Source organism: Sceloporus occidentalis, unplaced genomic scaffold (assembly GCF_023333645.1).
Source record: "Sceloporus occidentalis isolate IW3139 unplaced genomic scaffold, rSceOcc1.0.p SCAF_277, whole genome shotgun sequence".
Lineage (NCBI taxonomy): Eukaryota > Metazoa > Chordata > Lepidosauria > Squamata > Phrynosomatidae > Sceloporus > Sceloporus occidentalis.
In genome coordinates, this window is record NW_028317257.1 from 685,707 (window position 1) to 712,591 (window position 26,885).

The following is a 26,885-nucleotide window of genomic DNA, read 5'->3' on the forward strand; positions in this document are numbered from 1 at the left end:
ATGCCTTACATCCATCAAGATCGATGTCAAAATGACCCAAGTGTTCCTGAGACAGCCAAAAGCATTCACTCAACTGGAAAAACCTATGAAGAACTCAGACAGGAGTGTCTCAGGAAAGGGGTCCTATTTGAAGATGTGGACTTTCCCGCTGATTGTTCCTCACTTTTCTACGGCGAGAAGCCTAATATCCCATTTGAATGGAAAAGACCTAAGGTGAGATAACTAAGTATTGTCCTCATTCTCAGCTACTGGGTGTCTCAAATAAGCAGGAGGGGTTTATGTCACAACGGAACTTTGGCTTGTGCCTAGGATATGTGGCAAATGGAGGAGGAACCTGGCAAGGTCTATATAGAAAATGTAAAGCCAATATGTGTGCAAGGATTGCGTGTTTACTTTGGTACCCTACCTGAGAAGACAAGCCTGGCCTTCATGGTAATACACAAAACACATACAATTCAGTTAATTATTTGTAATGGCCAAAAATGACATACGTGGGAAATTTATAAATGAGCTGCCCTGAGACTCTTGAAATATTAACTCTTTAGGAACCCATTGTGGTGCTTCTTATGTATTGACCCGTCAAATGTATTACGCAAATGGCTCTAATCAGGGCCGGCCGAAGACTTAACGCCGCCTGGGGCGAAGTTTAAAATGCCGCCCCCCGCCGAGGGGGGGCGGCATTATCTACCCGCCCCCCACCGGTACTTACCCTTAAACAGTCCTGCGGCGAGTCTCCCTGTGCTGCCACGGTGCCGGCTTGTAATGCTGATCGCCGGAAACTCACGTCACTTCCGGCACTCTGCATTACAAGCCGGCACAGAGACCGAACAGGGAAACTCGCCGCAGAGGAGAGAGAGAGGGGCGCTGAGCGGGTAAGCGAAAACCACTCGGTGCCCCTCTCTCCTCCGCTTCAAAAAAACCAAAAAAAAAACCGCTTGGGGCGGCAAAGTGCCGCCCCTTCTGAAGTGCCGCCTGGGGCAATTGCCCCAGTTGGCTCCATTGTAGGGCCGGCCCTGGCTCTAATACAAGACCTTGTTGAAACCTTGACTTGTCATTATTAAAGATATGCTTAATTGTGTCACATGCATTCAAGTAGGAATATCAGCCATTACATAATGGATGTAAAAGCACTAATTGTGAGTCTTATATATGACTGCAGTGGAGTAGAATAGGAAGGAGTCAGCTCCAGACTGCGTGACCCTGAGAATCTGCCCCAAAGACCTTTAGATTGAGACAAAAAACATGGGGCTCAGGGTGAAACCAGGGTGCCCATCAGTGCTCTAGTTGTAATATACGGTTAGAAGTGTGTATATATACGTATTTCTTTACTGCATTTAAACTTAATGTGGATTATATATATGACTTCTTTTATCTTTCATCTATGGTCTAAAATATGCTGAGAACGCAGCTGCAAAAGTTATCGGCACCGAATTATAGGAACACTCCAGACCCTTATTTAAGTGAAATATATACTGGAGCTCATTTGCATGGATCACAGGGCATTTTACTGCATGCCAACCAGCGTATGGGCATATGTGTGTTGACTGCCACTCCTGCAAGCTGAAATCCAATTAATTTAAACAACTCAGCTTGAACTTCAATAGATGCTCCATAGCGTGTGTGCTGGTAGAAGTAGGCAGAGGTTGCATACATTAAAATACAAATCCATGCACATTGGACTCCGGTATGAAGCTATACCTCCAACATTCCATGTGTCCAAAAAAGGGATACCTTAGTTGGATGCCTGGCTAGAGGTGAGGCCATCAGCTTAACTTGCCACCTCACTATGTATTAAAGTTAAACAATGGGATATGACCATACTGGAGTATTATCTGTGGTTTATGTTTCTCCAGAGAGGTTAGCAGCTCCTACTGCCCTCCCGCTAATGGCTCTCTGGGACTAGACCTGGCCCTATACATGACTACCTCTGCCTCTTCAGAAAGCCAATCCCCAGAAGAGCAAGAGCTCCAGGTAGCCTAATCTGGGAAGTTATGGATTTGATTTTACATTATGATGTCCTAATCCAATACACAAAGAGGTGGCTACGTGGGAGCTGTGACTGAGGTCTGTGCGGCAAAAGCAAAGCTTTTTATTGATTTCATAGCTCTGTGGGCATCTGTTCTACATAACCAGCCCATTATCCCCACTACCTGAAAACTGGCACTGTCCAACAGAAATAGGACATTTGGGAGGTATGAGTGAGCGAGATAGACTTGAAAAGTGTCTATATGTGGTTATATTGGAGATAAATATTATAGAAAGATTGTGGCACCGTATAGTCTGATCAGTAAATATTTGATTCGGCAAAACAAAGGGGTGTGTTTTAGGATTAGCTTGAAATTTGTCTATTGTGCTGCAAACTTACATTTAAATACACAATAAAAATCATATCTAGGTGTGTCTCCCTGATGATAATTTTGCATTAATCAATATGTAGAGAAGCACTTTTTTTATTAAAAAGCTGTATAAAATATTTCATGCCCATTAAATGCGTTGACATTTTAATGCTTGCTTTGATTTTTTTTTTTAAATCCAACAAACACAACACAACGGTGATTCTGCAAAATTTGAAAAGTTATCCTATTACTAAAGTACCCAAAAGAATGTCCCTGTTGATTGAACCATTTAATTTGTTGCTATGGCAACACGACCACTTTTTCACCAGGTTCACTTTTATATATAACCCCATCTCTGATTATGAAAACCTAAATTGTGTGGCAATATTTGAGTGGATCGAGAAGTACCACTTAAATGGTTACATTTCACATATTAAATATTTTTTAAACATCCAGATAGGAAAGCAAGCCATAACAAGCATATAATTGCATATTCGGTGCTGCTGAAATGACCCATGTACATAAAACCAAGCAATGAATCAACAAACACCCTGTTTGTGTATATTTTAAAGTCCTGATCTCTCTCACTACATTGATGAATTATTGATGTCCAAAACTTGCAGGATATTCTCAGTGGTGTTTTGAGTAATGTAGTACGACTGAATCAGCCACATGGTAAACAAAGGAGCCGTGTTCGGATTAGATAAGATTCGCAAAGATTGGCGTACCTGGATGTAGTAGCAGAAGACCGTATCTACAGCTGATACAACTCCTACCTTCATCTATAGTACTGCCTCTTTCTACCATACTACTTATGGGTTTTCTACACTCCATTTCCTCTAGATTGTAAGCTTCTCAGGCCCTCTTTATCTAATGTGTTGGTTTATATTAGTCTGTGAATTCTAGTTTTGGAATGCATGTACTGTAGGAAGCATTGCATGAATTATTGGAGCTATATCGATGATGATAATAATAACTTCTGTATAGTCATACAAATAGTATCCCTAATATTTATGCTTCAGAAAGGTGTTTCTAACTAGCACTCGCAGTATGTATTTTTTTCTAGATGCACACTGGTTCCTTACATTTGCATTTAGTATTTAGTGATTTTGTACTGGGTAATAAAATAGGCATATCTGGGAACTCTTCAGGTTTTTCCCAGAGACTCCGGGAGAAGTGCTGCTTCTTCAGTCCGACAACCGAATTCTCCGGTTTGTGGGAGTGGGGCCCTGACACAACCCGCTTCCAGCCTATTTTACCCTTAAATGGGGGTTTTGCAGCGATGTCGGCAGGACCGCCCACTGACCTCCGTAGTCAGTCCTGGCCACTTTTCACAGGGGTGGGCTCTGGGTTCTGTACCAGAATTTGGGCCTTAATAAATCACCCCAAAATTACTTTACTTTTCCTACTAAACCATCTTTTGGGCAAACTCCTCCTTCTCCTGCCCCTACTTATTCTCTGCTTACAAATTCTGTCAGGAATCCTTCTGTTCTTTCATTTTATTATACTCATTTATAATAATGATACAATTATTAGCATTTCTCTAAAATAAAACGGATTCAGAATAGCTCTAAGTACTGTTTATGAATTGAATATTATATTTTGATTCAAGAGCTTATATTTGGTGGTCTTGTAGCTAAGGTGCCCTCAGCACCTCATGAATTTGGTATATTACATGAGATCCAAAAATTATAAAATTTGCTATTTATATTGACCACACATATACATAATTTTGTTATCTTATAAAGTAGTTTAATGCTAATAACAACACTAACATTCTAAGAAATTATATTAGACAAAAAATCATTGAGGCTATGTCTATATCACAAAACATAATGTATTATTGTGGAATGAAGGCACAAGTAAGGAATAAGTAAGATATATCATCATATGCTTCAAAAATGCATTACCTTTCTGGTATGTAACAAAATAGTTTTTTGCCTTGAGAAGATGATATTCATGATTGCACAGGTTTTTTCTGTCTTCTTGAGATTACATTTTTAATGACAATATTTTTAAACTAAAGTGCCCAGATTTAAGTGTAAAACCACACAGACCATCCATTATTACTTAGAGTCTGAACTTGAAATAAATTCTAGCTCAATGTATTCTGTCAATGTAGAAAGGGATTGAAATATTGGATGACTTCCCTTTGATTAAAGTAAAACCTGGTTCTAATAAGGATCATCAGCACTGCACATCTCCTAACTTTTCAAAAGGCCAAAGGTGGAGGATAAATAAAGTAGAGAGAAAAGAGAGACAAAATATAGAAGAGTGCGAGAAAAGAAATAGCAAAGAAAATTAAATAAAAAATCCCTGTTCAGATTTTTACCTTTCATTATTATCAAACAGTGGTAACTCTCTGTTAGTGTCTTTCTAAAACACCAAAATTTTTTTTCCAATAATTTGCAGTCTATCCAGAGCCAGTGCTATACCATAGTCAACCAATTTAAGTAAAATAACCCAAATATAAATTCCTTGTGTAATTGTCATGTTTTCTGCAAACATGTATCACATGACATCTTATATTTGACTAGCAGGTGGTGAAGCTGCTGCCATATCCTGTTAAACCTGCTTTTGTTGCTTCTTATGACTCACTGGTTATTTCGCTAGCAGCTATCTATCCACAGCTGAGAAATGGCCCTTTACACACATTGGCCACAGATTGCGCTGTATTTGGCACTTGCTTTATTATACCACATAAATGGTGTCCAGTCTAAGTGGAATCATGTGAAAGAGCAAGGGGAGGACTGGTATGTTTTGGCCCTGGGGCAGGGAGGCAACATGATTTTATGACAACACACATATAGAAACAAAGAATTTGAGGCCGGTTAAGAATGATTTGGCCCATCTAGTCTGTTATTTTTCCTACTGTGGAGACACATATTTATCAGTTATTGGACTCATTCCAGATGCAGAATAGCCAAATGCTATTTAGATTAATTCACTGTATTAGCCTCCACCACTTCTCCTGGGAAATGTTTTCTGTTATCAACCACTCTTTTAGTAAAGTAAAACTTCCTTTCATTATATCGAAGTCTTTTACTCTATAGTTTAGATTATGACCCTTGTTCTGACATTTTTCCTCTTTTCAAATAAACTTCCCTGCGGCACTTTGTTAAATGCCATCAAGTATTTAAATGTTTCTATCACATTCTGCATTTTTCTAGCCCTTCTCTGAACTCTCACCAGCACATCTATATCATTCTGGAGATGGGGGTCTCCAGAACTGTACACAATACTCTAGATAAGGCCATAGGAGAGATCTGTAAGTGCCAGAACCAACTCCCTCTTCCTTATACTAATGCCTCTCCCAATACAACGCAGCACCCTGCTTGCTTTTTCAGGCATTGTGTTGCATTGCTGGCTTACCTTTAAGTGCTCTGGAATAATTACTCTCAGGTCCCTCTCTTCTGTTGCTTCAACACAATACCCTTATTAATATATTTTGCTTTGGCACTTTGATGTCCCAGCTGCATTATCTTAGATTTAGCAACATTGAAGTGCAGCTGGCATACTTTCGACCATTCTTCTGATTTACTGAATCATTTGCCATTTGGATTATTCCACCATGAATGTCTACCCTGCTGCAGACCTTTGTATCATCAGCAAATAGACATACCTCACATTATGAGACCTTTTGTAATATTACTAATAAAAATATTTAAAAGTATAGGTCCCAGTAGCGAACCTGAGGCACTACTCTAATAATAAGACTTTCTTTTGAATATACACTATTACAACATTCTGTATAATATAATTCAACCATAACCTTATCCATTAAACTATTTTGACATCCAAACCCAAACCCTGAATGTGTATATCAGGAGCCCACAGCATCACTGTTTGAGAGGGGGACTCCACATACACTTTTATTAAATGGTTAGCATTTGTTTACTAATACATATAAACTTTGACATTTACAACTTTAATCTCTTCTCTTAAGATTTCACCTATTCTGTTAATTACATTTTATTGCATTAGATGAGTCATTGGTGGTTTATATAGAGAGTATAAATCTGGTGTTACATAATTTAAAGCTTGTTAGCTCTTGGCTATGCTTCTTTGTTTAGTTGATTCATGAGAAATGTTGGTAGATATTGGGGGATAAAACCAAAGATCTCCTAGTCAGAATAGGTTAATTGTACTTCTACACCCGGTAACAGAGGGATATAGGAAAACTACCCTGTTGAACTGAATTACGGTTCCTATGATCCTCTACTAGTTAATGGACAGTTTTTACGGAACAGTTTAATGCCCACTAAAGAAGCAAGCATCTCCATCATGGCGTTTAGCTGGGGTGAGGTAGAGAAAGGAGCAAAAGCTGTGTGCCAGGAACATCACAAGAAATGTAAAGGGACCACACTGCTATCAAATGCAATAAAGTGCATATGGTTCCGGTATTTATTGTATCAGTATGCGACCAGCTCATGCTTTGGATTTCCAAATGATACACTACATTAAAAAGATGGCTACGGAATTTGATGGCGCTATATAAAGCAAAAAATAATAATAATAATAATAACGACCTAAGGAAGGAAATCATACTCAACAATAAATTGAAAACCCTTGTAAGGTCCTAGTAAAGGAATATTTAGGTTAGGGCAGTTGCTGAAGTGGGTTGATGATCAGGTATAATGTTCATAGAAAGACGCCGGTGTCTTTGACAAGGTTGATAGATGTAATTCCCTGAAATGTTGGCTACGAACCTTGCTTATGTCTACCGCTTAATGTGTTTACAGGATTCATATGTATATTATAATACTTTGAAAGATTAGTAAAACGTGAAGATTTGGTCTGGTTCTTTTGTAAATTATGGCATAATCTTAGGCCTGTTTGTAGATGGAGGTGACAACCAATGTTCCATCTAAATTTTCTTAGTTGGCGTGCGCAGAAAATTTCTCTTGTGCAAAAATTTTCACAGAGCAGAAATTTTGTGTGCACAATATCCGCGGCGCATAAATTTTTAAAAAAAATTATTTTTTTCTTTTTTGGGGAAAAACTGTTGTGCGCACAATTTTTGGACGTGTGCGCTCTCTAAAAAAGCTATGTGCGCACGCACAAGCGCACAGCTTAGAGGGAACACTGGTGACAACATATGTGAGAGATAGTGAATGCAGAGGTAAGGGATAAGTAGAAGTCACAGGTGGCCCCAGGCAAGAGTTAGGCAAACTGATCACTGTAACTGATAGAAAAGCCACAGGAGTGATGGGTGTGCCTCTGGGTGTGTTACTTATGTGAATTACATTTATGCCCTTGTTAATCTTGTTTTGCCATTATAACAAGGTGGAATGTTGTCCCAAGGGACATATGAAGGGAATGTATGTTAAAACATCTCTATAATAAAAAAAACAAACATTTTTCAATAAGATGATTCTTGTGCAAATTTGTAAAAAAGGTTTTTGCCTACAGCACCATATTGAATGGTCTAGTGAGCAGGTACATTCAATTTGTTGCTTAGGTGTTAAAGGGACAGTCCAATGTGCCATGCAGCGTTACCATCAAAGAATGCACATTACAGTTATTTCTAAGAACTTTAATATACATTCATTAAACCTGTAAAATAAGCATTTAGGAGAAGCTGAAGCTCCAGAGCTGCAGTACAGAGCCCTGCCTGCAGAGTTCACTGACCCATCGCTGGAGCAGACTGTGGGTGAGTATATCATGTGCAGTGAGATATGATCAGCTGAACACATCACCTGCACAACATTTAACTCGGGGGTGGCACGAGGGGGGGTAAATGCATATTAAGAGTTCTGTAGAACTCCCTGTGCATTTGGAAAAATGGACAATGTGAACATTTTTAAGGGGGCCAAGCAGCTGTCATATGTATTTGTATATGATGGCTGGAGTGCCTTTTGTGCATAGCTGATTGTTCTTTGGTACTATTGCATCTTATTTTTACATGTAAGATTAACTGTTGAAATAAATGTATTTCTTCTCTTTATCAGGAAATTGTTAAAAACCCTGAGTTTATTGTAGGAGGCGCAACACGAACAGATGTTTGTCAAGGAGACCTTGGTAAGTTCTTTATATTCTAAAAAAAAATTGTATTTTTATAATTACCACCATTGGTTATTTATTTAACACCATGTGCAATGGATTATACACATTCACAAAAATAAACAGATCTGTTTATAATGTTTTCATTTTCCTTGTTGTCCTAAACATGATATTAAACAAATCTATATTTGTATATCTATATGGGGACATTTACACACATGCATAGGCTGGTTGAAATGTAATTAAAAAAATAATAATAATTTCCTGTAAACGTGGTATAGGAAGGAGTACATCGGGCTCTTCTGTCTCAAAATTTATTTTTTACCCTGTCCCACTGCATACAAAGTCACTGTCCCCTTTGGTTAATGGAGGGCTCAGTTGTTATTTTTTATGAATTAATGGAGGATGGTTGGAAAGTTTGTGAGTTGCAGTCGGACATACTAGGTAGAAATTTGGCTATTCAGGAAGCTATCCCTAACAGGTGATACATTTATGATTTTATTTAATACAATATATAGGTATAATGGGATAGATCTGTCAAGATGTGTCACACGTTCATGTATATGTTTCTGTGATAAAACCACCTAATATATGCAACACAAAATATATAAGTATACATTCATTGCCTGTCTGAAGATGTACGCATCATCTGGTCAGTTTCTAAATATCAGGACCTCTTTAAAATACTTAAACATCTTTATTTAACAATACATACTACAGTATGTTAATATTTACTAAACATATAAAGGCTTAAGAAAATACTTGCAAAAACATAAAATAGAGTGCTAATGTCTTTTATTTTGACATAATTGTAAAACTCACTCAATAAAAACATTATTACAAAATATAAATAATTCTAAATAAAACTGCACTTGCAGGAGACTGCTGGCTTTTAGCCGCTGTTGCTTCTCTGACGCTCAATGAGAAGGTGATGTCCAGAGTCGTACCACTTGATCAAACATTTGGTGCTGATTATGCTGGCATATTTCATTTTCAGGTATGTGTATCATTTTATACTGATTTTATTTGAGTGCTTTAAATATGACCGGATGCAATATGTAAGCATCCGCACCTCTTTTGTGACACCATTTTGCCCTAAGGTGAACTTCTGACAAATCGCGGTGCTTTCAGTGATGCCTTCCCCCTGATCGGAGGATTGGGTGAGAGGACTTCACCGGAAGCACCCCCATTTTGACAGAAGTTTGTGCCAGGTTATGCCTGCGGATGATGAAGATGAAAAACAAGAAGATGCGGAAGTGGTTGACAGAAGAGGAAGTGGTCAGCAGAGAAGGAAGGGAAACATTTAGAAAGTGAGAGTGAAAGGGAACACGAATTTCGGACAACTTCTTTGGAGGTTTGGCCTCTTTTTTTGTGGCTTCGTATGAATTGCTGAGTTCATCAAAATTCTGTAAGTTTGCAATGCAGATGAATCCAAATGCGCAAGTCTATTGCATATGGTGCCAGATGATGCTGTCAAAAATAGGGTATTATGCAAACTAGTTGTTATGTCCCCTAAGCAACAGTAAAATTACATAATGTGCCATATGAATAAAGGCTTTAAATGCCCCCCCCCATTAAAGCCTTCATTGCCGCAGAAGTATCTTCTTTCATATTTGTCATTTTCACTGACAGACCCCATATTAAGGAAGAAAGTAAAATGAGCATGTTGGTAAAATAAGCCACCAACAGAAATACCTTGGAACTTTCTGGATTAGCCCCAGAAGCCTTGTGTACAGCAACTTATTCGATAGTCCCCACTTGTCCCTCTTTAGCAGATAGAATCCATTTTTTTCCCCTTATGGCTTTTTTTGTGCTCAGAATGTTTAAAAGGTATGAGTGTATCGCAATGTTTTATGATCCTAAAAAGGCAGTTGTGTAAATAGGCATCAATAGGTGATGTCTCTAACCCCCAAAGCCATGCCTCAAATCCCACCACCTGAAACAAAAGTGCCCCGCTTTGGCCAGTTCAAATATTGGGAACTATGCTGTTGGTGGAACTTTGGGGGAAGTCTTAATGGTGTAGTTGCTTGTAGGCCCAATACCACTTAGTGCCGGGATTGTATATACTGATCAGTGTGCTGTCTGTCAATGCAGCTGTTTTTTTTGGGAAGCATATTTCTATTAATTTCATCTGATGGCCTAAAGGCAGGCCCTGGGGATAAGCAACCGTTGCCACCTAGGTATTGTGGTGAATATATATAGATAGATGTATATATAAAATTGTCATTTTACAGTTTTGGCAGCATAACGAATGGCTTGATGTAGTGATTGATGACCGGCTGCCCACCTTTAGAAATCGTCTGGTGTTTCTGCATTCAGCTGATCTGAATGAGTTTTGGAGTGCTTTATTGGAAAAGGCATATGCCAAGTGAGTTTTTTTTTCTACAACTTTTGAAAATGTTTTAAAATTAGGATGGGATAGATTTGTAGGTAAATATAGTAATTAAATTGTTCTACTCTAAGCAATTTTTTTTTCAGTAAAATCAAATTCTAATATATTGCTACAGGACTTTTTTGGTCTGTATATTGGCTCAGGCTAGTAAAAACTGTCAGTAGCTTGCTCTTTCCACAATCTGGAACTTTTGCCATGTTACATACTTAGCATCTTGAAGGTGCAAAATATATTTGTAGAAGATAAACAATTGCCCTAATTCCAGGTCACTTGAAGAGCAGAACAGTTTCTCATTTTTAATTGTTTAATCATTGGCTCTCTTTCAACCCATACTACAAAGAGTAAAAAGTGACATACAACAGATAAAAATGTTGTGTTTTAGATTTTCAAAAATTAAACCTAAGTATCATATGACACAATAAAACACTCAACCATCAGGTGCTGATGTCCCCCCAAAATACTGCTTCATTTGTGTCCTGGATTGTCTTCTGTGACATGTCTTACTCTGTGGATGTATTGCAGACTGCACGGAAGCTATGAAGCTTTAAAAGGAGGTAGTACAATTGAAGCTATGGAAGATTTCACTGGTGGGGTTTCAGAAACCTATGAAAATAAAACTGCTCCAGCCAATTATTATGAGATCATGGACAAAGCTCTTAAAAGAGGATCACTTCTTGGCTGTTCTATTGATGTAAGTATTTGAATAGTTCATAAATTGTAATTATTATTTGGCTCTACAGAGATGGTAGTAGATAATAGAGTGAGGGGAATTAAAACCATGCACTGGATAGACACAACACTATCTTAAATCTAAGACAAAATGAAAGACTGATTAAGGTTTGAGTCTCTGTATCAGTAAAAATAGGCAGACTAGATGGGCTGTCTTCAATTTTCTATGGTTTTAGGTTAATAGTTATTTCTACTAATCTTGAAATATATTAAAGTTTTCTTATAAATATTATGCTAAAAAATAAAAAGCTATACATGTTATATAAAATATACTATATTATAAACTATTGTGTAATAATATTTTCCGAAAATACTGGTAAAGTCTGCCAAGTACCTTTCTGTTTCATGAATAGTAGTGCTACCATCCAAACAGCTCAAAGCAACACTTTGCTAAATTGTTTGCTGCCAGGGCCACAAACCAGACTTCGGGTTTTGTAGTATGTTAGAGATAACGTGTGTGTGTGATTTCATAGATTCACTGTACAGGTCGCTAATTTCACATTGTACTTTTTAGATCACAAGTTCAGCTGAAACAGAAGCTAAAACTCCTCAAGGGCTTGTAAAGGGACATGCATATTCCATTACTGGCTTGGATACGGTAGGTATAAAGGGAGCAGTAAACAACAAAAACTTCTAAAATTATTCTTTAGTAAAACTTGATAATCCACGTATTTCTAACTATTCGTATGTTCTAAATAATTTGTACTTGAATAGTGCATGGATAGCATGGCTCTGATGGCGGAAGGTGGAGATACTCGAACTGGTATAAGCGCTAATGTATCCTCATGTTGTGCTTCTGATGCATGTGAGGACCTGTATCTGCAGTGAAAACTTTGTTTTCGATTTTGGTTTGAGTGGCTTATTCCATAACTTACTCCCTCCTCTAAGAAATACTAACAAATCCTAAAGTTCTAGCAGTCACTTTTGGGATAACTTAAAATGACCTTAAACACAATTTATTTCAAAATAAAGTACATTAAAAAATCCAGCCTACAGATATTTACTGGTTTCTCATTCATATTTATTGACATAAAATGCTTTCAAGTCCTTGAGACTATTCACTCATTACCTTTGCCATTATACTATTATTATTTAACAATATGTTTCTATACATATACTTCTCACACTATTGAATAAAAATTTTCCTCATGTGTAGTGATTTCTGTAGACGATATATAAGCAATGTATGCTTCAAAGCAATATTACTTTGTATGGTTCAGCTTGTTTTGTTTCTGTTAGCTTAGCCTTTTTAAGAGTTCCTGAATGCTATGTGTCTGTTGTAACCATGGCCCTGGTAAAACTCCTAATAATTCATTTATTTCTTGTTTTTACTTTTTTGTCTATAGCTAAATTACAGGGGTCAAAAAGTTCAACTTATTAGAGTCAGGAACCCTTGGGGCCAGGTGGAGTGGAATGGTGCTTGGAGTGATAAGTGAGTATGGACTCGGTTCAGCACTACTAACTAACACATAGGTACTCAATAACTCCAATTATGACCAAGGCCTATAAGTTTATATATGAGACACTGTTATTGTATCTTGGGGACAAAACTATGAGTCTTTTTGAGTCAACTACAAAAACATACAATATCAATAATATTTGATTATATACACAGTTCTCATTTCTTGGTACAGGTCTTGGAAATGTGTTGTTTACACACATGGGGTAGGGTAGATGACACATATGGATCCTTGTGAAGTAGCATTAGTTTTGACTAAGACCCATCTGATGGGCTTGGACACCATAAAATGCCTCTGGAGAAGAATTGTTGTGTTTTGTTTCTTCATACGATGTGGTGGAGCTGCCAAAACTGTGCCCTTAACATACTATTTGAAACCCTGTTTTGCGCTTCAGTAACTGCTTGAATGTGAAAAAAAAAATAATAAAGGTACTTACAATTTTAACAATTTGGTTTTAGCTCTTCAGAGTGGAATTTGATTGACCCTGCAGAGAAAAATCGCTTGTCTCAGACATCACTTGATGATGGGGAATTCTGGTAATGTAATTTCATGATCAGTAGTTATAAGGAATGCAATGCCAGTGCTCATGATTACATAAATAGAAAAATATTGTATTTGGTTTTTAGCAGTTACATTTGTAAAGAAAGCATGTTAAAATGGGAACTGTTGCATTTTAGTAAAATAGCAGAAAACCATGCATTTTCATGCAGTGTAATGAAAAACATGGCTCCCTGTAACTGTGAATAAAGTGTCCATTTACAAGCCTGCAGGTCTTAATTTGTCACCATGAGAAAGGCCATATGGAATCTACAATTATGTATGTACTGTATTTGTTTTATATCCAGGTTGTAGAAGGGCATTTCATCTATCCAAAAGCATGGTTGATTGACACATTATGTGCATTAAGTATAACTTAATTTTTTTTTTTTTTACAGTGTTTTCCTTGAGACTAACATTTTTCTACATATGCTCCATTTTTAAACTAGGATGAAATTGGAAGATTTCAAAAGATACTTTGATAAAGTTGAGATTTGTAATCTCACTCCTGATGCTTTGGATGATGACACTCCACAAAAATGGGAAGTCATGGTTCACGAAGGAAGTTGGATCAGGGGTTCTACAGCTGGAGGATGCAGGAATTTTTTAGGTACATCATTTTCTATGCATCACTTGCTTGAATATCATACATTGAACTTAAATATATGGAAGTAATAAAGGGATATAGTGCAAAGTGGCTAAATGTTTCAAGTTGAAAGCCCAGTATTTCGGTATGGCACAAGCATTGAATGCATGAAAAGAGACACACAAAAGAGACACACAGGGACCATTCTTTTCTGGAAAAAACATTTTGTATTTAGTGTTTGTAATAAGAAACTAAGACTTGAAATCCAAAGGAAATTTAAACAAGGCACCTTGAGAAATCAGAAACACTTTTTTTTACAATTATGTGAAACAACTGGCTGATTCTATTATATAAAAAATAGTGTATGTCTTATCTTATTTACCCATTTAAACATGTGAGTTATATCATTGTATTAGTTACATCCATATTATAAACCTTAGATTATAGATTATGACTTCACTGTGTTAATTCCTTTAATAGTCCAACATAGTTATGGCCCTGAATAAGCATTTTTAATTATTTTAATTGTTTTTTTTCCTGCATGTTCTTCAGTGGCACAAATAATTCTATAAATTGAAATTTAAAGTCTCCTTTATGTTTTAAATGTTACACCTCAGGAGCTTTTTGTTCAGCTACATTGTTTCCTATGTAATGCAAAATTAGTGTGAAATATATTACAAAACCACTTGCGGTTTTACTTGCAATATTAAATGTTTGTTACAAACTAAACATATCATAATTGTAAAACTACCTAATTTTGAATATGTTGTCCTTTTTATACACATTGTATTTTCTTAGAAACATTTTGGACAAATCCACAAATCAAACTGAGCCTAAAAGAAAAGGATGAGGGACAAAAGGAATGCACATTCATTGCAGCTCTGATGCAAAAGAATAGACGCAAATTAAGAAAAGCAGGAGCTGACCTTTTAACAATAGGATATGCTATTTATCAGGTTTGTTTAATTGGTAATCTCAGCATAGTCATGTGGAAAGTGTACATGTTTTTTTGGAATTTTTGGGGGTATTTGGGTTTGATGGGACAGGACATTCTTATCCAGGTTTAGCCAAACTCGTCATCATTGAAGTGAAATAATCTCCCACTTATAAATCAAATGTTTCCAAATTAAATAGACTGGTTAAAAACCCAAAAGTACAAGATATAAGCTGTTTTAATAATTTATTGAAGAATGAGTGCATTGAAGAATGTATATTAATGTAGTTTAGGAGTATTTTATGAGCCTGGGGGGAGGATGTTGCCAAGCAAATGCTCTAGCTAACTGATGATAAGTATATAAGGGGCAAATGCTCACATTCTCTTTCTAATATTGTATTACCAGATAGTTGTTATTAATTGTTACAATAAAGTAATGTAAAGTTACAAGACAAAAAGTAATGCTCCATGTTTAATTTTTGTCAAGTTTTGCCACATATTTTTGGGAAGGATTGTGCCGTGGAAAATAAATTCTGTTTATGTGGTTTTCCAGAGTCCTGGTGCCGAAACACAGTTGACAAAAGACTTCTTCAAATTTAGTGCTTCTAAGGCACGGAGCAAAACTTATGTTAACCTGAGAGAAATTTCTCAGAGATTCAAGCTTCCACCTGGAGATTATGTTCTTGTTCCTACAACATTTGAACCTCACCAAGAAGCAGACTTTTGCCTGAGAATTTTTTCGGAGAAGAAAGCCGATATCAAGTACGGAAGTACATAAGTCGATGTATTCATGAAGCATAAACACTTCAGAATTTTGAGTGAATTAGTTGGGGTATTTTTAAGTGTGGGGAAATACAATTTTGAATAGTTCATGTTTTCATACTTTAATTGAAATGTCTAACACTGAGACATGTGAGTTTACCTGAGCTTGGCCTGATAGACGAATGTAATTTTTTTTCCAGAATACTCCAAGGTGATTTTTGAGAATCATCATGGGCTTATTATTTGGTTAACTTGACCCTTGGTGATTATAGCCATGGTCAGTTCTGTGTTTTTACAGTGTTGTGGTTTTTTGTATCTTTTCACAGGAGCGTAGCTATCGTGTCCATTATTTTAACAGTTTAGCTTCTACTAAAAAAAAATCTGTAAGAAATGTAATACTATGCATGCCAGCATGGGAATTTATTAGAATATTATCATGGTTTATTTGATCACAATTCCCTTTTTTTTAATAATGTGTGTAGTTATGTTTTTTTGCTGTGTACCCCATATGGGGCTCATAGGTACTTTTGCCCTCCACATACATACTCTCTCATTTATGATTATTTAGCTCCAATTATCCTCGCACACAGTATTCTGCAGGGTCATATTATGTAAGCCTAGGGTCATATTATGTAAGCCTGCTGAACACCTGCTTCACTTTTTACAGTAACCAACACAATGGCTACTACTGTTGTAGCAACTGGATTAAAGAGCTTGGGGCCAAAAGAGCTCAGGGGCCCTAGATACAGACCTTGTATGTCTGATAGAGAATAACTATTAATACATAAATGTAACATGTGAGTTGGTATATGTGAGTATATGTTAATTTACAATACATTTCAATAATGTATATATAAATAGGAATATACCAGTATGAGCATTTGTGTCTAAATTAGCATGTGTGTGGTAACATGCATAATTTATGTGTTCTGTCTGTATATTGTGTTAGTAGGTAATATGAGTCTTTATGTTGTGCGTATAAATAAATGTATTAGAGATGGTATGATAAAAGTAGAAACAATCAAAGTACCCCAACAGAATCACTGTCTAACTTACATTAGAAGAATGTACTTGTATGTATTACATGTAAAAATAACCATACAATCATTCCAAATGTAATCATCCCTAACTATACTGAGGCACTCTGTTTAAAGGGTACTTAATTTTGCCAATTTTCAAATAAAATTAGACAACCTTATTTAATCATTTATAATGATTTAATCATAAAAATATTCCCCAACATTATTCAGTTGTAAGTACAGAATTAGTTTGCCTGTGTTTTCCTAGTGGAAAACCTCAAACACTTTTTGATCCTTGGTCTTGTCTAATATTCAGGATAACCTTACGTGAATCCCATACATTTATGTTTAAATTCCATCATGGGTATTAAAAACATGTTTTTTTTTTTGCTTTTCAGAGAGATTGATGGAGAAATAAATGTTGATCTTCCAGATGTAAGTAAAAATGTATTTCTTTTTTATTGCTTGTTTTTTCCTGATTTAGGTGAATACAGAGCCATTAAAAATATATTTTTTACAGCCTCCAAAACCAAATCCCCCTCAGAAGGAGACTGAAGAAGAGAGGCAGTTTCGCAGTCTATTTGAACAAATTGCGGGACAAGTAAGTCTCTATAGATAGCCACAAATTGTTTTGATCTGTTTTTATTATATCCTAATTGTAATATATTTTGTAATTGGAAGGGCCCTTTTCCATGGTCTACTTAGTCTATATTTAGACAGCTGTCTGTAACACCCTTGAAAGGGGGTAGCTTGGATTTGAACCCACAACCTTTTGTGTGCTGATCCTGTACTTTGCAGACTCCCCAGAGGAGGACTGCTATTCCTGTGTTAATGCTTTCTGTTGGACTATTGCCACAGGGATTGGTCACCTGTTACGGTAGCTATCTGATACTACCTCATCTGACACTCATTCCCTAGTCCTATATAAGGACGTACCCTCTTAGCCCCTTGTGTGGTCTAGTTGCTAGTGACAGTCTCTCATGGTTTAGGTGTCCTGTTGTGCTGCACTGACATCCCTGACTTCTCCAATCCTGACCTGAGCTAGTTCCTGCTTTTGTCTGAATGCCGACTTTGGCCTGATTCCTGACATTCTGTATCTCTCAATTCCTGAATCTGGCTTGTCTGACTTCATTCGACACTGCAGGGGCGTAACTAGAAACCACAGGAACCCGGTGCAGATATTGCAAGAATAGCAATAGAATAGGATAGGGGAATATGGCCATGCTTCCGCTGACATCCTCGGGGGAGCGGGCATCGCTAAAAGCATCCTTACTTAAAAGAGCTATGTACAATTTGCGTGGTGACGCTAAAATTTTAGCTCATTTGTGCAGAGACGTTTTCACCAGCATATCAGCATGTCTGTGGCCAGGCCCGAACTGGGACAAAAAATAGGCCCGGGCATTTAAGGCTGAGCAGCCCATTTTTATTTATTTATTGTTAAAGCCCACCCATCATGTACCATCTTTGCATTTCCCCAAATCACTTAAACATTCATGATAGACACAAACACTTACTCACTCATTCACACAAATCATTAACACATATTCATTAATGCAGTCTCACAAATCATTCAAGCAATTCATCCACACATGAATTCATGATCGGGGTTTGCTATAAGCCACCAAATATAATGGAAGCAGCAGAAGATCAATTATTAAAGCAAATAAACAAGGCAGCTAATCACAATGAGGTGGTTATTATGGGGGACTTTAACTATCCTGACATAAACTGGGAAAGAGAGACCTGTGAATCTCATAAAGGAAACCGGTTTCTGACTATAAGTAAGGATAATTATCTGTCCCAAATGGTACAGGACCCGACCAGAGGGGGCGCCCTACTGGACTTAATATTAACCAACAGACCTGACAGAGTAACTAATGTGCAGGTCAGGGGACATCTAGGAAATAGTGATCACAATATGATGCATTATAACTTGTCCTTCAATAAGGGAACTCTTAGAGGAGCCACAAGAACTATGAACTTTAGGAGGGCAAAGTTTGATCAACTAAGAGAAGCCCTTAACACTGTAAATTGGGAAAATGTCCTCAAAAACAAGAGTACAGACACTCAATGGGAGATTTTTAAGAATATCTTAAATTCTCACTGTGAAAGGTACATACCGTATGGGAATAAAAGAGTCAGGAACAAGAGAAAACCAATGTGGATAAATAAAAATGTAAAGGGGGCAATAAATGGCAAAAAAAAGGCATTTAAGCTACTAAAACAGGAAGGCAGTGAGGAAGCACTAAAAAGCTATCGGGAAAAAAATAAAATATGTAAAAATCAGATAAAAGCAGCAAAATTGGAGACAGAAAGACTCATTGCCAAAGAGAGTAAAACAAACCCCAAAATGTTCTTTAACTATATAAATAGTAAAAAGGTTAAAAATGAAAGCGTTGGCCCCTTAAAAAGTAATGAGGGAGAAGTTATAGATGGGGATCAGGAAAAAGCTAATCTATTAAATATATTCTTCTCTGCTGTATTCACAGAGGAAAATGAAATGCCAGGTAATATACAGCAGGATGAGATAAATGCCTCAGTACATGTCGCCTGTCTAACGCAGGAAGAAGTGCAGTGCCGCCTAAAAAAAATCAAAATAGACAAATCACCAGGTCCAGATGGCATTCACCCCCGCGTTCTAAGGGAGTTAAGTAATGTAATAGACAGACCCCTATTTCTAATATTCAAGGACTCTATAGTGACAGGGTCTGTTCCCCAGGACTGGCGCATAGCAAATGTTGTGCCAATATTCAAAAAGGGGACAAAAAGTGACCCGGGGAATTATAGGCCTGTTAGTTTAACTTCTGTTGTGTGTAAACTGTTTGAGGGTTTCCTAAGAGATGCTATTTTGGAGTATCTCAATGAAAATAAATGTATGACTCCATATCAGCATGGGTTTACAAGGGATCGGTCCTGTCAAACTAACCTGATCAGCTTTTATGAGGAGGTGAGCTCAAGACTGGATCGGGGTGAATCGCTGGATGTCGTATATCTTGATTTTTCCAAAGCATTTGATACGGTGCCACATAAAAGGCTGGTACATAAAATGAGAATGCTTGGGCTGGGGGAGAATGTGTGTATGTGGGTAAGTAACTGGCTCAGTGATAGGAAACAGAGGGTGGTTATTAATGGTACATACTCTGAGTGGGTGACTGTTGCTAGTGGGGTACCACAGGGGTCAGTTTTGGGTCCTATTCTTTTTAATATATTTATTAATGACCTTGTAGAGGGATTGCATAGTAAAGTATCAATCTTTGCAGACGATACTAAGCTCTGTAACGTGGTTAACACAATAGAGGACAGCGCACGATTACAAATGGATCTGCATAGGTTGGAGGCTTGGGCTGGGATGTGGCAGATGAGGTTCAACACAGATAAATGTAAGGTTATGCACATGGGGAAGAAAAATCCAGGCTGGGAATATGTATTAAATGGGAAAACACTGGGGACGACTGACATGGAAAAGGACTTAGGAGTTTTAGTAAACAGTAAATTTACCTGTAGCGACCAGTGTCAGGCAGCTGCTGCTAAGGCAAATAAAATCATGGGGTGCATCAAAAGGGGCATAGATGCCCACGACAAGGAAATAATTCTACCACTGTACAAGTCACTAGTCAGACCACACATGGAATACTGTGTACAGTACTGGGCACCAGTGTACAAGAAAGATATAGTGGAGCTGGAGAGGGTTCAAAGACGGGCAACCAGAGTAATAAGGGGAATGGGAGGACTACAGTACCCAGAAAGATTATCAGAATTGGGGTTATTTAGTTTGGAAAAAAGACGGCTTAGGGGGGACTTAATAACTATGTATAAATATATAAGGGGGCAGTACAGAGATCACTCCCAGGACCTATTTATACCCAGGACTGTATCTATAACAAGGGGACATCCTCTACGGCTGGAGGAAAGAAGGTTTCTACACCAGCACAGACGGGGGTTCTTTACAGTAAGAGCGGTGAGATTATGGAACTCTCTGCCAGAGGAAGTGGTGATGGTAAACTCAATAAAAGAGTTCAAACGGAGCCTGGACGTGTTTCTTGAAAGCAATAATATTACAAGTTATGGATATTAGATTAATAGGGACAGAACGTTGATCCAGGGATTTATTCTGATTGCCATATTTGGAGTCGGGAAGGAATTTTCCCCCTGGTATGGGGCAATTGGCATCTGCTTCATAAGGGTTTTTTGCCTTCCTCTGGATCAACACAGTAGGGACACAATATGTATATAGGTTGAACTTGATGGACTTTGGTCTTTTTTCAACCTTATGAACTATGTTACTACTATGTTATTAATTCTCATTCGCATTCACACAATTCATCCACACATTTATTTATTCATTCTTGTATGCATTCACACTACCCCTTCTCCCCATCTACCCCTCCCCTTCTCATTATGTTCCCCCTTATCACTATGTACCCCCTTCCCCACTTCTCAATATGTACCCCCTCTCACTATCTATCCCCTCTCCCCCTTTCTCACTATCTAACCCCTTCTCTCCCCTCTGCCCCTTCTCACTGCACCCCCTTCCCTCACCCTACTTACCTTGTTGCCAGAGTAAGCAGCAACTGCGAACGGGCCCGCCACTCTAGGGGGCCGGGCAGCCCCCACCAGGGCCGACCTTAGGGGTGTGCGGCCACACAGGGTTTAAATTAAAACATCAGGGTTTTTTTGTTAAAAAAACTTTATTTAACATGGAGGATGTTAAATAAAGTAAAAAAAACAAAAAACCCGATGTTTTAATTTAAGCCCTGTGCGGCCGCACACCCCTAAGGCCAGCAATGGTTGGGGCTGCCCGGCCTCCTAGAGTGGCAGACCCGGTCGCAGTTGCTGCAGGCTTAAGGGGCAGGTGCCCCTTATGCCCTGCGTTAATGCGGCCGTAGAGGCCGCATAGGCCCAGTCAGTCCGGTCCTGGGCCTATTTTAAGGTAGGGGCCTGGAGCTGCAGCTCCATCAGCCCCTACGTCAATCCAGCCCTGGGCCGCAAATGCCCGGTGTGCCAAATGGCCAGTCCGGGCCTGTCTGTGGTTAATAAAAATATATATTTTTAACCATTTTGACACAATAAGCATGGCATCTACACAGTGGTTAATGATGTAAACAAAATAATAGAAAACTTTTTCAGGAGGCAGCTATTAGTATTTACTGTCTTGTAAAACAATCCTATAGTGCTTGAAATATCTTAATGTATTTGGTTTTTCTTTCAGGACCTGGAGGTTAATGCAGAAGAGTTGCAACATATCTTAAACTCTGTTCTACGGAGAAGTAAATACATTTGTCTTGATGGTGCATTATACTGCACAAAAAAGAAAAATATGTTTTTGTAAATTACATTAAAAACATGACCGTGCAAGGAATTTAAAGGGTGACGTATACAGTATTTATAGTCAGTGTAGCTCATATAAGGTGATCTTTATATTGTATTAAAAGAATTGCAAGCTGTGTAGATAAAGAGAAATGTGTTCATATATTTGGGCTGCCCCTTATTTATGACATCATCAGTGTACACTAATTTGCCTATGATGTGACACTAGGGAAGGAAACAACACACAATTGTTTGCCAAGTTCTGTGTATTAACAGTATACACACTTTTTAACTAAACAAATATTCCATACACAAGCGTTATTATACTGTTCCTAACAAGGTTTGTCGACATTTTACCCAAACCATTAATCTCTAGAGCTTTACATTTTCCTTTTTTTCAGCAAAGAACATTCAATTCAAGGAATTGAGTCTTCTGTCATGTTTAAACATAATTTCCCTGATGGATGTATCCTTTCAGAATTGTTTTTAAAAATGGCTAAAATATTCTAGTAACAAAATGGCTTCACTATAAATGTGGATCTATAGGTTTTTAGAAATGATGCATATACAAAACTGTTTAGGTAAAATATAGGCTATTCTAAGCTGTATATGAAATCTTCTTTATTAATTTTTTTCTGCCCAAGACTAACAATTTTATTTATTGGAAAGTGTAACAGGCAGGGAAAGAGAGAGTATGGTAATACTGGCCAATGTTTCATTTATCAGGAGCATTTATTTATTGATTTATTCAGTGTCTTTGTATTTTGCAGCACTGTACAATGGGTAAACTGGACATAACAAGCAGTAAGCATATGCTTGCAGACTTTTACTACCTACTGCCTATCTAGAAGGAGTTATGTATATTACTTAAAAGGTAAAAGTGTCTCTCTTTGTGATGGACCAGCTTCATAAGGGTATCCCATTAAGAAACACTAGTTAAATAAATAATAATACTTCTGGATATAAGTACAGACCAACAGCAGGAGATAGAGTAGGTGAAATGAGTGAAAAGACATCCCTAAAGAAGTGGCTCTTGAGGGATTTTTGTAAGGACCATAGGCAAAGATAGGCTAGGGAATAGCATACCAGAGCCATTAAGAAGTGTTACACAGTAGAAATCAGAAAAAAGAACAGACAAAAATCATCAGATGAGTGGACAGTCTGGGTTGGAGTGCATGCAGAGGTAAGTGAGAAGATGTACGTAGGGCTATGCATGTGAGAGTCAAGATTTTAGATCCTGAAGCTTAAAGTCAACCAGTAAAGTTGGTGGAGGCGTTAATAGAGTGACGGGTAAGGAAGATAAGTCTGGCAGTGGCATTTTTGATTTATTGAAGGTGGTAGGATGGGCCTAAGGGAGGTCACCGAAGACTGCGATACAGTTGACAAGTGGGAGATGATCCAGAGCCTTAGTTTACACCTTGTATTGAGAAGCGGTGAAAGAATACAATATTTTTTAGACGTAGACAGCAGGGTTTTTATTTTTAGAACAGACTGGATATGTGCGGTAAATGAGAGGTTGGAGACTAAATGTATATTTTACAACTAACTGTCTCAGTAATTCTCAGTAAAGTTATATTGATGTATAACACTTTTTGTTTTCTATGCCCCAAATAATTTTCTGATTTTATAAATTGACCTTAACCCATGGTGCACCAGACCAGTGGCAACGGAAAGCTTGAATTTGATGAATTCAAAATTTTCTGGGACAAAATGAAAAACTGGATAGTAAGAAAGCTTGAACCGGCTGTGATATTGAAGTATTAAATATTAGACAGTCAGCAGTGTTGGTTTCCATGATGGAATTTAAAACATTTCCACATTTAAACTTGTACCCATTAAGATGAATACAACTTGGTATGATGTTGGGTTGGTTTATTGTGTAGAACTATGCAGGGTATATCTCTCGCCAAACTCAACTTGATGGGAGATTCACAATTTCAGTTGGGTGATTACATTTTGAGTTTATTCTGTAATGCAATTGACACTTTTTTTACTAATACTTTGTTTCTTCTTTTGAGCACATATCTAATATCCTTCAAACATTCTTTTTGGTATACCTATTAATACTCCATATAATATAACAAAACTATTTGTATCTGAAGTGATTAAGAATTTTATTATTTACAGGGTATCTTTATGTTGTATGACACAGATAAGTCAGGAACTATGTCTTCATATGAACTTCGACTTGCTTTGAAAGCCGCAGGTAATGAGATAGGTGGAAACACCTCTTTCTTTCAAAAATATTTTTAAAATGTGTTGTGTAATATAATATGGAAATGCATTTGCTATTTGTTGCCTTTCAGTTCTATTAACTAAACAGCAGGTGTATGTGAGTTGGCTAAAAGGGTGAGTTTGCACCAACAAATTCACACAATTTAGACAATAATTCAATTCACAGGTTCACTAAAGTCAAATCACATTTGCACTCTCTAGAATTGGTTAATAGCGGATCCTATTTATGGCCCAGGTATGCCTTTTGCATTATTATTATTATTCATATGGTTGATGGTTACAGTAAAAAAAAAAAAAATTACAGTAAAGTTTGGACATGTTAGTTTTAATTTAACTTGCATGCCCTCTTCTGGCTCTCGCAAAATTGCAGGCATTTGTAGCTTGCATTTTTTTGTGAGTGTTAGCATGCAAGACTATGCATCATCAGTCAAGTCTAACTAGACTGGCCACTTGTCTACTTAGTTAATGCACTCAATGACGCTTTATGAACATAAAACAATTCATATTTCTTTTTAATATTTCTTTCAGGGTTTCAACTTAATAATATTGTATTGCAACTTGTGGTCCTACGTTATGCTGATGAGAATTATCAGATAGAATTTGATGACTTTCTCAATTGTCTGATTCGTTTAGAAAATGCTTGCAGTAAGTATTTACTTATAAGAAGTAGACATGTGGATTTGAATTTGTGTGGAATTTAATTTGCCTATTTCGTTAATTTGTCCAAAAATGAGGAAGGGATCCGTGACAAAACAAATGAAAACGAAACAAAGGGCTCAGGAGTTTTGTTCCCTACCTTCTCTGCCAACTGCTTCTATGTCCATGTCTCCTTTTCTTTAGCCCCACTTCTCTTACCTCTTCTTCTGTCTTCTTTTTTCGTCCACTTCAGCCCCATTAACCAGGCCTCTCGGACCGCTTCTACAATTGGACAGAGCTTTCACGATTAGAGGAATGAGGGAGAGGGTGTCCCCATGTGTGCATCATGGCTCTGCTCTTATGTGGAGAAAGAGTAGCTTTTCTGTTTGACTTGATCATTATATAATTATCTGACTATTTATTTGATGTTAATGCTTCTTTATAGACAGATGCTGTAAAAAGAGCAAGAAGTATTAATAAGTAGGGTTCCCAGGTGGGCGTTATTTGACAAGCATGACTGTTACATACCATGATTGGCTCTAGGAAGAACCCTTTTTTTACCGGGAGCAGGCTGTGCTCCTTAACAGCCTGGTACCCCCCCTGACATCTGGAGCTGGTGTACATACAATATAACATCTTCCAAGTAGACTACCCTATGTAAGCAAAGTGGACAAAATGTAACCAATATATAACTAACTTACAATATGTAAGTAACCTCTGACTTTAGGTTACTTAGGTTAACCTTTGATGCCTTGTGTACATGCAGTTAACCTCTTGTATAACGAAGCACAACATTTCCATGTGTTTGTAGTTAACATGTCAAATGCTTGAGTGCAAAATTCTTGTGTGTGGTTCGATGTGTCTAATGCAAGGGTTGTTCTTCAAGTATCGGGGTCTACAAACTGGCCAGAGATTCTGCATATATCTTTTAGAACACAATGTAATCTATTTTGATTGTGATTTTATCTTCTGTTCATTAGGACATAGAAAGTTATTGACTTGTTTGTTTTTTCTCCCATTTGTAAGAAACAGCTATATAACCTCATTTCAAATCATGGTTATTACTTTGGCATTAAATCATTGTACATTTTTATTTTCAGGGGTGTTTAAGGGTCTTGATCGAAGCAATGCAGATTCCATAAGTTTGAAACAGGCTGAGGTAATAAAACTTGTGTTTTATGTGTTCATGTGTATGTGTGCATTCAGTGACACGACAAAAAAAACCCCTAGGACGCACTTTAATTGATCTGGAGAGCGACCACAAGCAATGTAGTCACAATGGATTTGTGAAATGTCGAAAACATTTAAAAAAATGAAATATTTAAACATTTAAGAATAATTCTCCAGTTATGTAACCATCAGGGGAACCATTCAGTTCCAGCAAAATGTAAAAAAAAAATATTTAAGAAAGTTTATTTTTATGAGCAAGTCCTAAAATTAGCACTGTATCTTCTCAAAGAAGCATTGTAAATACTAGCATTTGAAATACACATGGGGTGCTTAGTTAACAAAAAAAGTGGTTTGATGGGGTAAATTGAATAGGCCAGCTTCAAAGATGTCCCAAATAAGACATAGGTGCAGGATTACAAGATTAGAAGTAGTAGTTTTGAATAGCACAACTTTTTGCCCTAAAACTTGCAAAATAAAAAATTGGGTATTCCTAAACTTAGGACAAATATTAGAATTGACTCAGCAGGTTTATCCATTATTTTTTATAGATGAGTAAAAAGCCATAAAACATTTTTTTTTCACTATGTTTTATTATTTTTATATAGTAAACTAAATGACATGATCAAAATAATTCTATCTAAAGAAAGCCCTTCTTTTTCTGAAAAAACAATATATGCAATCACAATTTTAACGTTAATAAGGGTAGTATCTATAACTGAATTTTAACCTATTGTATTGTCTTTTATTTGTAGTTCATCAGCCTTGCAATGAACATTTAA

The 26,885-nt window shown here is 37.2% G+C and overlaps 1 protein-coding gene across 1 annotated transcript; it reads left to right on the top strand.

The window, feature by feature from the left end:
- Positions 1-26,885, top strand: LOC149275607 (calpain-9-like). Its single transcript, XM_089504533.1, has 20 exons — positions 1-213; positions 8,288-8,357; positions 9,218-9,336; positions 10,574-10,707; positions 11,254-11,422; positions 11,975-12,058; positions 12,807-12,892; positions 13,379-13,456; positions 13,907-14,067; positions 14,842-14,999; positions 15,531-15,739; positions 17,157-17,193; positions 17,279-17,359; positions 21,968-22,025; positions 22,467-22,531; positions 23,722-23,790; positions 24,193-24,271; positions 24,829-24,945; positions 26,037-26,095; positions 26,859-26,885. The coding sequence occupies exons 1-20, from the start codon at positions 1-3 to the stop codon at positions 26,883-26,885; spliced, it is 2,073 nt and encodes a 690-aa protein (XP_089360659.1).

Excerpts from the sequence above, each read along its gene's own strand:
- LOC149275607 (XM_089504533.1), top strand. The coding sequence starts at position 1 with ATGCCTTACATCCATCAAGATCGATGTCAAAATGACCCAAGTGTTCCT. Across the intron at positions 15,740-17,156 it reads GAGAAGAAAGCCGATATCAA|AGAGATTGATGGAGAAATAA; the intron begins GTACGGAAGTAC and ends TTTGCTTTTCAG. Across the intron at positions 23,791-24,192 it reads ACAAAATGAAAAACTGGATA|GGTATCTTTATGTTGTATGA; the intron begins GTAAGAAAGCTT and ends TATTATTTACAG.